The 14,265-nt window shown below is 31.8% G+C and overlaps 3 protein-coding genes across 3 annotated transcripts; 2 read left to right on the top strand and 1 right to left on the bottom strand.

Moving 5' to 3' along the window:
• Positions 1 to 251: 251 nt before the first annotated feature.
• LOC106099818 (trifunctional enzyme subunit alpha, mitochondrial) lies at positions 252 to 7,494 on the top strand. The gene is made up of 15 exons (XM_013278485.1): positions 252 to 270; positions 344 to 419; positions 538 to 644; positions 973 to 1,159; positions 1,318 to 1,510; positions 1,923 to 2,044; positions 2,212 to 2,441; positions 2,643 to 2,822; positions 3,293 to 3,459; positions 3,851 to 4,080; positions 4,451 to 4,643; positions 5,229 to 5,364; positions 5,925 to 6,148; positions 6,402 to 6,518; positions 6,939 to 7,494. The coding sequence occupies exons 2-15, from the start codon at positions 350 to 352 to the stop codon at positions 7,075 to 7,077; spliced, it is 2,295 nt and encodes a 764-aa protein (XP_013133939.1). The 5' UTR covers positions 252 to 270; positions 344 to 349; the 3' UTR covers positions 7,078 to 7,494.
• Positions 7,495 to 8,809: 1,315 nt separating this feature from the next.
• Positions 8,810 to 9,771, top strand: LOC106099439 (probable palmitoyltransferase ZDHHC24). The gene is given in 3 exon segments (XM_013277998.1): positions 8,810 to 8,860; positions 8,967 to 9,005; positions 9,008 to 9,771. Coding segments are annotated over 3 exon segments (750 nt in total). The 3' UTR covers positions 9,668 to 9,771.
• A 62-nt stretch (positions 9,772 to 9,833) lies between these two features.
• LOC106099821 (major facilitator superfamily domain-containing protein 1-like) lies at positions 9,834 to 13,693 on the bottom strand. Its single transcript, XM_013278488.1, has 11 exons — positions 13,480 to 13,693; positions 13,272 to 13,403; positions 12,654 to 12,804; positions 11,886 to 12,011; positions 11,571 to 11,776; positions 11,282 to 11,495; positions 10,906 to 11,119; positions 10,724 to 10,821; positions 10,541 to 10,653; positions 10,367 to 10,463; positions 9,834 to 10,122 (listed from the first exon to the last, which is right to left on the bottom strand). The coding sequence occupies exons 2-11, from the start codon at positions 13,390 to 13,392 to the stop codon at positions 9,924 to 9,926; spliced, it is 1,539 nt and encodes a 512-aa protein (XP_013133942.1). The 5' UTR covers positions 13,393 to 13,403; positions 13,480 to 13,693; the 3' UTR covers positions 9,834 to 9,923.
• Between the last annotated feature and the right edge of the window lie 572 nt (positions 13,694 to 14,265).

The raw sequence follows: 14,265 nt of genomic DNA, 5'->3' as shown, positions 1-14,265 counted from the left end.
CGTTATTGATTATTTTAATCAAATTAAAAATCCCGATGCTTATTGAAAATACGATGATATTTTTGATTTTTTAATTATTTATGTTCTAAGCTGCCGTTACTTGTATATGTTTTTAGCTTGGCAACTAAAATCACATCCAACACTACTTTACACTTGAGTTGTTTTTTTGGTAGATGGCAACATTAACATTTTCTTCATCTTCCCCTCCCTCACTCCTTCCCTCTTACCCTTGCGTGTCCGTCAACTCCAATAAGAAAGTTTAGGTTCAAAGTCTGGGTTCAATTTTCAAAGTTTGTTAAATCTTGCAAAGACCTACTTTTTAGTTTTATATTTATCTTTTCAGTTCAAAATGTCTAATAGCAAGATGTTGAGTGCACTAAAGATCCTTAAACATCGGAATAATATTAAATTTTTCAACAGTAAGTCGGAAGGTTTTTACATAGTTTTTATTTTTATTTTCATAATTGATAAGATTATTAATAGATTTATTCACAAAATGTAACTTATTTTAAAACTTACTAAGTATGAAAATTTTAGGTACAAACTGCAGGTCATATGCAGTTGCAGCAGCTAATCATGTTCACACCAAGTGCAAATTAGTCAACGGCGTTTATGTCATTACTTTAGACTCTCCAAATGTTAAGGTAAGAGATCTTGATATTATCACATCAAAATTATGTCATCAAAGTTCGTACAAGATGCTAAACAAATGAGTAACACTTTTAAAGTAAAAGGGTTAAAAATAATTTTTTTAACTAACTTATACATATTCTTAATATAAAAATTAATATTCTTAATGGAATTTTAAAATATTAGACACTCAAAACAAAGTTAACCTGGTTCAATTGTTTTCTAACTAGTTTTAACTTAGTACAGCCATAAATAATGTTATACAAAAATATGTTGTAATTCCTTTAACTTTATTTGAAAAAAAAACACAGAATAACAACTTGAAAAAAAAAACATTTTCAGGTAAACACACTTAATACAGTGTTGATGGATGAGTTCAGAACTATTGTCAATGAAGTGGATTCAAATCCAGCTATAGAAGCCGCTGTGCTGATATCTGGTAAGCCAGGCTGCTTCATAGCTGGTGCTGACATCACTATGATTGAGAACTGCAAAACAAAAGAGGAAGTTATTAGTCTTTCAAAAGCTGGTATGTATTAATAACATTGTTAAAAACTTGCAATTATTATTCTAAGATTGTAAATATACAGACAGTTATTTGTTGCATGAAAATGCTTTTTTATAATAAAATATTTCTATTGTAATAGATCTGTTGTCAGCATAATCCTTTACTTGCTTTGTTACTAGGTCATGACATATTCAAACGCATGGAAAACTCTCGCAAGCCATATGTAGCGGCAATTCAAGGTTCCTGTCTTGGTGGAGGATTGGAGACCGCTCTGGCTTGTCGCTATAGAATAGCAGTTAAGGACTCAAAGACTGGTCTTGGATTACCTGAGGTTATGTTAGGACTTTTACCAGGAGGAGGTGGCACTCAGAGGTATAAATTATGTTGTCATTTTTAATTTAATAATAGAAAATAGTATTCTTTTTAGTGACTGATTCAAAAGGATGGAGAACATGCATAATTCTGCATTTTATCTGATCCCTTTTCCATTTCAAAGCTTGGAAAGATATTTGGAACCACTTAGATAATTGTGTAAATTGAATTCAGATTTCAGATTCAGTTTAGAGTCCCACAAACTACAGTTTTTACATATTTTAGTTAGGACTTAATGCGTATGAACTTGTTTGGAAGAATGCACATTACATTGATTTAGTTTAATGTGGTTTAGTATAGCCCAACCTTATCTATCGATAAAATGTCTCTAGTCTTTGAGACCTCCTCATTTCTATCTAATTTATTTAGGTCTTCCCTAACATCACTGTAATGTATAATGTTTATATGACAGGACACCTAAGCTCACATCGGTGCCAACAACCTTGGACTTAGCACTCACAGGCAAAACAGTTAAAGCAGATAAAGCAAAGAAACTAGGACTTGTAGATTTATTAGTATCACCTTTAGGACCAGGTATACATTTCATTTATTATATCTTATTTCAAAATTTTAATAAAAATACATAATAATTGTTCTAATTATTAAAGTGATAATTTAGTTAGACTATTATATGTGGTAATTAAACTCAAATATGTACTGAAATATTTAAAATAGTGTCTAAATTATTTCTAAATCTTCAGGTCTAGGTCAACCTGCTGATAATACGATGAAATATTTAGAGAATGTTGCCGTTCAAATTGCAAAAGATATTGCATCAGGAAAACTGAAGGTAGACAGATCTAAGAAGGGACTAGTTGACAAAATGATGGCAACAGCAATGAAATGGGACTTTGTTAAGAATATGATCTTTAATAAAGCTAAGGAGCAAGTAATGAAAGCTTCTCGTGGCTTATATCCTGCACCTTTGAAGGTAACATAGAAATTATTATAATCAAATTTCTACATGTTCAATATTGTTTTCAAAGGCTAATATTTATTAAACTCGATGTATTAAGTAACTTTTATGTGAAAAAAAAGTATGAAGTAAATAATGCTTATTACTAAACTTATCAGAATGTACATACTTTTCGAATTTAACTAATTAGAGTTTTCATTAATATTAATTCTTCAGATTCTTGAAGTAGTAAGAACAGGTGTGGATAAAGGTCCCCAAGAAGGTTATGAAGCCGAGGCTCAAGGGTTCGGTGAGCTAGCTATGACTCCACAGAGCAAAGGACTGATCGGCCTTTTCAGAGGTCAAACTGAATGTAAGAAGAACAGATTTGGTAAATCGCAAGTGGATGTTAAAACTGTAAGTTAGAATTATTTATCTAAAGTTAGTTTAATGTCTCATTGGATTAATATTTATTTAGTTAAAGAAACGGTAACATGCTGAGTAATTTCTAGGTTATTTAAACAAACCCTTAGTTTCATATTTAATATTAAATCTAGTTTACCATTCTAGAGTCATCATTTAACAATTTAAACATAGCAGTAATTGTTAAATAACACAAGACGATAGTTAAGAGAAGCTCTTGCCTCCTGAAACACAGTTATTACTATTTCAGGCAGAGTCCCATTGATTTCGTACAAAATTGTTTTGTACCAATAAATAATTTTTATTTTATATCCGAAGGCCAAGTACAAACAATTGTGATAAAAATTGTAACAAAATTTGTATGAAGCGTAAAATACATCGACAAATCGTATAAAATAGGCCTACAATTAAGTCTGGGACGTTTTTCATTATTTTCCATTAATAATGTTTTGATGTAATGATAGATCGGTGTGTTGGGCGCGGGTCTGATGGGCGCGGGCATCGTGCAAGTGTCAATAGACAAGGGCTACAAGGTGGTGATGAAGGACGCCACCAACGCCGGCCTGTACCGCGGCGTGGGACAGATACAGACAGGCTTAGTTAATGCTGTTAAACGAAAAAGGGTTTCAGCGTGAGTTATTTTTATATCAATATTAGATTTCGCATGCAACTTCATTTGCGCGGTACTAAAAATAACTTGATTAGTAGCTGTTCTACCGATTTTATTGAAATTCCTTGACCCAACCTAGATATACCGTCTAACATCCATCCACCTAAACTTTTGTATTTCTATACTAATATTGTAAAGAGGAAAGATTTGTATTTTTGTAAGTATTGGAATAACTCAAAAAGTACTGGGCCGATTTCAATAATTATTTCACCATTAAAAAAATACTTTATCAGTAAGTAACATAGGCTATATTATCCAATATTTTTAAATTCACTCGAACATATCTGAGAGCAACAGCTAGTATAAGTATAATTGGTAAGAGAGTTAACAAATAGTGTTTTTATTATTACAGATTACAAAAAGACAAATACTTATCAAATCTATTACCGACTCTGAGTTATGATAACTTCAAGAATGTGGACTGCGTGATAGAGGCGGTGTTTGAGGACATCAACATAAAGCACAAAGTGATAAAGGAGCTGGAAGCTGTGATCCCGGAGCACTGTATCTTAGCTACAAACACTAGCGCTATACCCATCACTAAGATAGCCGCTGGCAGTCGACGACCTGACAAAGTTATTGGTGAGTTTTCCTTTAGATTTTAGATATAGTTTTTGGGTAGACTTTTATTGAGAAATTAAAAGAAAAAGATAAAATGACAACAACTTTTATTGATAAGGTGGTATATGAGCAAATGGCTAAATACAAACATGAACAGGATATTCCTCCTTCCTTTGTGTCTCGTCCATCGTCAGATCTTTGCTTTTCCATCCTTTTTTTATAAAAATCCCATTTCTTAAGTAAGTCTTCCTTTACCTTTGTAGCTATCACATTCACTCTTAACACTTTCTGGTTTATCCCATCCTGTGGTCGCATAACATGACCTTACAACAACCTTTTACTTTTAAATCTTACCAATCATTCAGCTCAGTATTGATTTTCTTATCAATAGGTATGCACTACTTCTCCCCGGTGGACAAGATGCAGCTGCTGGAGATCATCCGGCACCCCGGCACGAGCGCGGAGAGCGCGGCGGCCGCGGTGGCGGTGGGCCTGCGCCAGGGCAAGGTCGTCATCACGGTGGGCGACGGGCCCGGCTTCTACACCACACGCATCCTCTCCACCATGCTTAGTGAGGCTGTCAGGTAACAACACTGCCACCACTGCCTTACACAAATCTCAACATTGTATATGTCTTGCTCACTATCACATGTGAATGCAATTTCGCATTAGGCTAGAAACCTGAATAACTTTAATCAAGTAGATTAACATCTGAGTCCTACTCAGCAGAGATTTTAAATTATTTAAACATTCATGAGATATTTGTATAACTAATTCTTTTACGGCTATTACTCACGTCTATTATTTTTTCTAAAACTGTACGGTGACGCCACCGAAAAAAATAGACTTGAGTAATAGCTGTAAAATAATTAGTTATACGATTTTGTTAAATTTTATGGCGAATAGAACCTCTGGAATTGTTGTTTCAGTCAAGTTCATTAGTAAACATTGACGTTGATCTTGTAAAATAACTCTCATTTGTGTACTGCATAGGATATACTGCGATATGAATACGAACGTTTTTTGAACAGTAAAGAGTATTTTTCCCACTAAATTACTTAGTACAGGATTAAATTATCAGCCCAGTGCGAATTTAGTGAAGAAAATATCTAGTAGGTTTAAAATGTACAATTGTATTACTAATATTTATGCTTAATTATAATTTTCAGGTTATTACAAGAGGGTGTAGACCCCAAGGAGTTGGACAGCATGACGAAGCAGTTCGGGTTCCCCGTGGGCGCGGCCACGCTCGCTGACGAAGTCGGCATCGACGTCGGCGCTCACATCGCCCTCGACTTGGCGAAGGTAAACAAACAACTTAATAACTTATCACATAAATCTATGCTAATGTTAAAGATAGAATATTTTATCATTTTAATTTTTTTATATAACTGATAAACTCAAAACTAATCGGATTTTAAAAATGCAAATCTGAAAAAGACTGCCGTAAGCAAAGACGTTTTATAGGCTCCTAGTCGACTAGCTTATAGTTTCTTAGTTATATTAAGCTGTAAGTCTTCCATAGGATAAATCTATACTTATATTATGAGGAAAAAATGTAGTTTTGTATTTATTGAAATAACTCAAAAACTACTGAGCCGATTTCAAAAACCTTTCACTATTAAAAAGCTATGATATCAGTAAGTAACATAGGCTATTTCTTTATTATTTTCTTTATTTACACGCGGTCGAAGTCGCGATCAAGGGCTAGTAAGTAAATAAATAAGCTACTATATGATTATAGTAACATAAGGCTATACTACTAGGCATTTAAATTCCACGCAGACAAAGTCGCGAGCATACGCTAGTTATAGATATAACTGGAAAAAACATATTTCTTCAAATTGAACTGGACATAATTCCAGGCGTTCGGTGAGCGCATCAGCGGCGGCGACCTGGGCATCATGCAGGACCTGGTGAAGGCGGGCTTCATGGGCAGGAAGTCGGGCAAAGGTTTCTACGTGTACGAGAAGGGCACCAAGAACAGGGACGTTAATCAGGAAGCTGTGCAAATACTGAAGGACAAATACTCCCTGGAACCGAAAGGCGCAAATACCGTCGAAGATCAACAACTACGTATGGTTTCAAGGTATTAAAAACATGAGGCAAAAACAATTTATCTATGTATGGAATACTTTAAATGCTAAGCGAAGATTGGAGGATATCTAAAAAAGACATATTAATCTCAAATTAAACTTTAATGAGAAGAAATAAGTTTTCTCTTACTTTTATTTCGAACATGTACAGATTCCCATAATCATAGTGTTCTATCGGCCTTACAATCTTTTCTATAGGTTTTTATGATTTTTATGGATAAGTTTTTATGTTTAAAATAATTTCAGGTTCGTGAACGAAGCAGTATTATCGTTAGAAGAACAAATCCTGCACAGCCCACTGGAGGGCGACGTGGGCGCTGTCTTCGGCCTCGGATTCCCGCCATTCACCGGCGGACCCTTCAGGTTAGAATAATTTTTATATTACTCATTTTCACCTATATTAATATGAGAAGACGTAAACAAACAGTTCATTATGTAAGATATTAGCAATGACAGCATGTTTTTTAATTATTATCTTACTTCTTACTAATATTATAAATGCGAAAGTTTGGATGGATGCATGTTTGTTAGAGTTTGTAGACAGCTGAATGGATCTGGATGGGATAGATAAAAGAACACATAGGCTACTTGTTATTAATTAAAACAAGCGCTACACTTACGACACGCTATATATTTTAAGCTATTTAATTTAGGGGTCCATGAATTGAAAAAAAAATGGGAGCATAGAAGCAAGATTGCTATAGTAACGGTAACTGTTAGCCAATGGCATACGCCTTTGTTGTCATTGTTATTTGAAATCTTAACACATTATTTTTCTTACAGATGGGTTGATCAATATGGTGCTGATAAACTAGTTAAGAAAATGGAAGAGTTCCAGAGCTTGTATGGAGCTCCGTTCAAACCAGCTCAGACTCTTGTCGACATGGCCAAAGATACAAGCAAAAAATTCCATGCCAAGTAATAAATCAAGCTTCCTGTAGACAACCGTTAAACCAGTTTTTTATTCTTATATACGTTTTTTACTATAATAAAATCTGAAAATTGTCTATTTTCTAAAGGATTATATGTAAAAAGCAGCTATTTCAATTAAAACTAAACTGATATTAATTATACCATGTACAATAATAGTAATAGTGTAATATTCACAGTCATAAGCCGTATTTGCAATGTAATTCCTGTTAGTAACGCCGTTATTAAATCTTCATAATTCATTTTAGTGAAGACAGTTTCAAATTATGTTTTGTTCTAAAATTATAAAAATAGATAAAGTACTATACTCAAAATACGTCCTACCAATGGTTTTCAAGTATTAATATTAGCACAGACTGAATTTATTGCTCTGCTATAGGGATGGATGAGATATATATTAATTTGTAACATACAAAGATTTTTATTTACAAGTGATTTCCTTGTGTAGAACTTAATTAGATGAATGGTTAAATATTTATAAAATCTTAAATCGTCCTGTTCCTAGAGGTAGGGATCATCAGAAGTTATTTTCATATTTTTGAATTGAATACAAACACTGCCGCTGTTACTAAAAAAATTGATTATCACATGTAAGAATAAGTTTATACTTGTCTTATGATAAATAAGTGTAATATATATTAAAATATATACATTTTTATATTATAGATATAGATAAATGGTGTTATTTATTATGTAGATCGAGATTTCAAACTTTTGGAAAATGCTTTAATAAACTATATAAAAAAAATAACTTGTTTTCATTCCACATTTTTGCTGTCGATTAAAAAATTACGTAAGCTACTTAATAACATTACTAGGATCAGTGAGTAAAATCAGATCAGTCAACGAAAATAATTCAAACAATATGCTAATTTCCGCTAGGTAACTTTTCAAAAAGCTAACTGCGGTATATTTTAAAAACATCGATGTTCGATTGTTAAAAGTTATTGTCAATGTTTACTTTCATAGTTAATGGCTTGGCTTAAATGTCAACTCTACTTGTCTCTATATCTATATACTCTTTGACTAATTCTACACAAATTGTGGATTCAAATCATTAAATTAAATAAAACGCGAATAGAAAACAAATGTTAAGAGCCTGTAAAAATAGTATAAGATATCATGTTTTATTTATTTAATGCATGTTGTGTTATATTAAAGTCGCAACGACTTAAGGTAGGTTATGTTATGCATAAATTTTGTTTACATATTATCTTCTTTGAGAGTAAAACGAAATAGAAAAATAATAAGGATAAATAATCTAATAAGATAAATTGTTGAATTTTAAATTCATGAAGCGATTTTCTTCTTCGAAATTGTTTCTGTGACATAAGTAGTTTTAATTGCAATCAGTTAACAAATTACTTTCACCTTAATACCTTGTATGCAAGGTAAACGACCTCATGTCACGAAGTAAAGAGAATTGCACTTTTAGTGATTCCCTTATACACAAGATAATGTAAATGTTTTGTAATTCAAATCAGCAAGTAATTTTTTTTTCATCTATTAAATTGGTTAGATATATTGGAATGTAAACTTGAATTAATTTTACATTGTTTCAGGGAAACAACTGACGAGAGCGATTAATGTGCCTTTATAATGTGTTCACGTAATTAAATTTTAAACTTCCAATTTAAGTTTTTGAAAGTTTAGAACCAGTCTTTACAAAATATCTAGCAATAAGCTAAAAGTGATATATCTCATACTTAAAGTTACTTTCAAAGATGTGCTTTAAACGAAACAGTTTGATATTGAAATTTAATATAAAAAATAATGTAAGAATTAAACGTGTTTTAGAACATAGCATATACCTTGCGATCATTTTCATTTTAGTGCCTGTATTTATTTACTTTGAGCTTTGTATTGTGTTGCCAGCTGTAGTTGAAGAATGGAGTTTACCTTATTTTATTCATTATTGCTGTGCAGCATTTTTGATACTTAATATAGTTGGAAACATGATTTTTGGGATGTTTACTGATACAAGTGTTAAAGGGAAAGTGACTCCTTGTGATAAACAAGATTGGAGTTTGTGTGCTGAGTGCAACTGTTTGCGTCCACCCCGTGCATGGCATTGTGATACTTGTAACATATGCATTTTAAAACGGGACCATCATTGTACATTCTTTGCTTGTTGTATTGGATATTTTAATTATAGATATTTCTTAATGTTCACACTGGATATATTTGTGGCAATGTTATATGCTTTTTATTATAATGTACAATTTTTAGCACAATTCATATCATGGAATCATGGCCTTATTATTATTAAATTTCTATTTCCATTGGCCAGTTTTGTTATAGATTTTGGTCTGGAGAGTGTTTATGTATTTTTGGTTTTGATTAATTTATTAGTAGCATTGTTTACAGGTTTCTTATTTTTCTATCATTTTAACAATGTTTTAAATGGAAAAATTACACCAGAAAATAAAAATTCTTCAAAGTCTGTTTATAATAAAGGTTGGAAGAGTAATTTAATAGAGGTATTAGGTGCCAGGTGGCACTTAACCTGGATATCACCATTCATTTATAGTCCTCTGCCTGGTAATGGCTTTGAATGGAATATTGATGATAAAATGCAATAAATAAATGATCCAATGTCACGTTAGATAGATGCAAAATAATTAAATTATACAATTGACCAAAATTAATATTTGATAATGAAATTTTTAAAATTATGGTGAATGAAACATTTTTATTGTAAGATTAAAGTACATTTTATTTTTATATTGTATTACAAAATTAAATTGACGTTATTTTACATACTACATTATATTATGTCTTTACAATCATTGTTTACATTATATTATATTTACAATTACATAATAGTGATTATTTTGCCTATTGTCTTTCTGGAATGTTAGTATTTGGCAATAATTGCGCTATATATCTACTGCGTATTCTGTCAGATTGTGATTGTGTGAAATCACGTTGAGACTCCTGCGGATCAACGCTTGGTCGCTCTCTCGAGTCAGTCACCTCTTGATCTGAACTATCTTCATGTTCCAACAGATTTGCAGTTTCGTCACGACATTCACTTCTGAAGATAAAAACATAAATCTGACAAGTGTTACCAATTACAAATTATTGCCTAACAAAGAACAAAAAATTCTAGTTATGACTAGAATTTTTATATGATAGCAGTAGCCCTATGGCTATGGCGCTTCAATCAACTTCTTTATTACTTTACTTTTTAATGTGGCACAAATAAATGATGCCGCAATATTGCAAGGGGGTTTATATTTCTGTTAAGGGTATATTGGACCAAATAAATTTAGACTTACGTGTCCGTCATTGATTCTCTCATACTTGGTGACATATTAAGAACTCCATTGTTAGCAGAATCCACAATATATATCAATATGGCGGCAATAAGTGATACTAAAAAAACAACATTCAATTAAATAGGGCAAAAATTTGACAAATCATAAATTATTAAATTATTATTATCTTCTTACTGAATAAACATCCTAAGAAGAACATTTCCAGCATCATATATCCATATTTGTCAACAATAACACCAGCCAGGATAAGGACAGTAGCTAAACCTAAGTTTTGGACGGCTTGACATCTGTAAAATCATGTTAATGTAATAAAAAAATAACATATATTTAAAAACACATTCCCCAAAAAGTACTTACATTCCATATGCTGTACCCAATTGATTGTTAGGGACTATCAAAGCAACAAGTGGCCACAATCCACTTGCTAGCAATGAATATGAAATACCTAATGAGATCTGAAACAATTACCCAAAATAACTTGAATCAAGAACCGATTAGAAAAAAATAAAAGAATGTAGAAAAATCATATTTTTTCTTACCACTCCAACATATGGATTAACAAACGTAAAGGCCAATAAAAAGTGAGATCCAATTGTTGTGATTGTGCTTATTATCACCCACATCACATTCCTTCCAGTCTTGTCTATCAGAATGCCGAAGAACGGACTCAAAGCCGCCGACAGCAAATACACCATTGAGTTTACCGTATTAGCATCTTGTGGAGAAAAGTCGAATTTACGTTCGAAGAATAATCTGTAAAAATGTGCATACATGTAGAAAATTTAAACAGTATCTTTTGGGTAGCATGTTACATAACATACTATGGTTAATACTAGAAGACACTCTTCTTACATTAACTTACATTATCTAATGTACATTTAGTGCAATTTAACAATATTGTGGTATTTTACTTACTTTCCTAAAGCTATGAATGGGAAAATAGCTAAATAATATGCCACACATATAACAGATACAAGCCAAAACACTCGTTTGAAGTGTAAAATATCTAGAAGTCTGAATGGTTCCTGGTCATTTTGTTCCTCATGTCGACCCAAGATCTTTTCAGCTCGGTAATCCATCCATCCGAGTATTAATCCACAAATGAGAGATCCCACGCATGTAAATGATGCTAAAAATGATATCACATACTTAATTTTAAATGTTTATTAATATAATATTAAAAAAAAACATAATAACTATTTACCAATAAACAAAGCTACTCCAAGACGTTCATAGCCACCATAGTAATTCGCTACCCATCTATAAATAGGTTCCATTACCCAAAAGTTGACAGTACTTCCAAATCTAGAGAAAGACAGCTGGAGCCCAAACACCATGTTCAATTCCTTTCCTTTAAACCATAACACCACATAGCTATTAACTGCCACTTGCAAGGACTCTCCTCCTATACTGGAAAAATAAGATAATTATTAAGTTTTTCCATAAAAGATTTGACTTATTTTGGAGACAAACATTTTTAGTTCCAACAATTTGCCAAGTATTTAATATTAATTGTTACCCAAAAATAAATCTTCCGAGGATCATAAGCCAATAAACATTTATATAAACACCAGTTGCAAAAACAATTGCTCCTATGGTCACAATGACCATGTATATAATTGTCCCAAATCTGATCCCAAAATATCTGAAAATACCAAATGTTTACATAAGTCTTAAAACATTAACATAGATTTAAATCATACATAATTTTATGTAATTCCCCTATTGTCTATTTTTTTTGCCTCTTCACATTCTGTTGTATTGTGATCTCTCAGAGGCTAAATAAACTAGGTAAATATGATCATTTTAGAATAAATATCCCATATTTTCACTATTTAAATTGTTATCTATGACTTTAGCAACATTATATTTTTATTGAATGTAGTGAGTCAGCCTCCATTTGGAGTGCAAAACATGGCTCTGTTGAGATAAAGATATGAGTAATCAAGGATTCCATTACAGTATTTAAACAAATTGTCCTATACAATTCTGTACATGGCTATCTATCTCCATATTGTTTGTTAAAATATTTTTTTAATGTTATTTGATAAGCATACACATTTGATTTTTTCATAGTAAAATGCTAAAAATGCTTGATATGCATTTTTATGCATGCGGTTCCTTTGTGCAACTATCAACTAATTATGCATTAAACTTTGTAACTAAATTAATAATCATTAGGTAAATAAGGTCACAAACTATGCACACTTGTTTATCTTGTCAAACATGATATCATACCTAACAAAATATGCATATCTATAATAAAATTACATATAAGTATACAAACCTATCTATCAAATAACCACCGATAAAACATAATATGACATTTGGCCACGAGTATATAGAATATAGTAATGCAAATTGTGATGTATTCAAATGAGAATCTCCCTTGAAATTGTCAGCTAATGCTCCAGGTGTGTCATAGCAGAAATAGGAACCTGAGAAATGAGTTAACACATTAAAATGAGAATTAAGATATAGTTTTTTTTCCTTCATTAGGAGCTAAACAAATAACTCTCTACAATACCAATACAGACATTATTGTTAAAATACAAAAACAGTATAATTTTCTATCCTGCAAATTGCAATATCTTAGGCATTTTTAATTATATAGTTATAACAACTTCAAATAATAAGCTAAATGGGAAAGTATAGTATCCTTCCTAAAGATAGAATATAACACTAATCCATAATTTTATCAATCTTTGTTAAAGGAATTGGTGAAAACTTATGATGAGTCATTACATCTGCTTTTGGAGTTTAACTTACTAATTTACAATGCAGAATAATTTAGTGGCATGGAAAAGAGTATAATTTACACTTTTGTATATAAACATAAAACATATTGTGAGGACAATGTCTATTTGTGTATGATAAATGCTGGTTTCTATTAAAACATACTTACCGAAACAAAGGAAGCACATTAATAAAAGTGCTAAAAACCTATGAACCTTATTTGCCGGATGCAACCACGAATCTGGAGACAGCTGGACTGATCTCATATCACTGGACGTTGGATTTTCCATTTTTTAAAGTCCTGAATAAAAACACTTATATAGGAATAAACATAAATAAATAAATAAATAAATGTAAAAATTAGAATTTATGAATACCTTTAACAAAATTTCTTTATATTCTCAAAAGTTTTAGATACGCCTCATTCACAATCTCAATCTACATTGTTGGTAAACTATATTATGCAGCAGTACACGCTATCACTATGTGACATTATGTTATTTCCAATTATTTCAACGAATCTCTGCAAATAATTGCAAATAATAAATAATCAGCCATACAGAACTGCCACAGGTTAAAAACGTATTTGACGTAAGGCGATGACATTGACACTGACATTGACAGCGTACATAGAGTAAAGAGTATAGAAAAAAAAGGGTTCTAAAATGGCAATCTTAAATGAGCGGTTCACATTTGGCTTTTTGGCCAGTACAGTTAATCATTAGCGCTCTATAACTGGACTGTCAATCAATTGGCACAGTGTACGCTAACTGGTACCAGTGGTCCATACAACTTGTAACTGGCTTTCGCAACTGTCCGATTGTACTGGCCAAGTTTATCCAGGGCATAAAATTGACTACCTATCTTACTTATATTATAAATGCAAAAGCTTGTATTTTAGGTTAGAAGGTTTGTTAGACGGTATTTCCTAAACGGCTGAACGAATTTTCATGAGAGGCATGTCTATCACAGTCTGGAAAAATCGACTACTTAACATTTTTTTTAAATTCTGATCAGACAAAGTCGGGGGCGACAGCTAGTTTGTATCTTTTTAAATGATTGTAATTCACTTAGCAGTATCTAACAGATAATAGTAGATATTATTGATGCATTGATATTATTGATGAATCGAAAGGCATCTTTCGTTTTTAAGCATAAAATAT

This window comes from Papilio polytes, unplaced genomic scaffold, assembly GCF_000836215.1.
Source record: "Papilio polytes unplaced genomic scaffold, Ppol_1.0 DF824102.1, whole genome shotgun sequence".
Taxonomy (NCBI): Eukaryota; Metazoa; Arthropoda; class Insecta; order Lepidoptera; family Papilionidae; genus Papilio; species Papilio polytes.
Note: the sequence above shows the minus strand (reverse complement) of the source record. Positions and strands in the feature narration are given on the sequence as shown.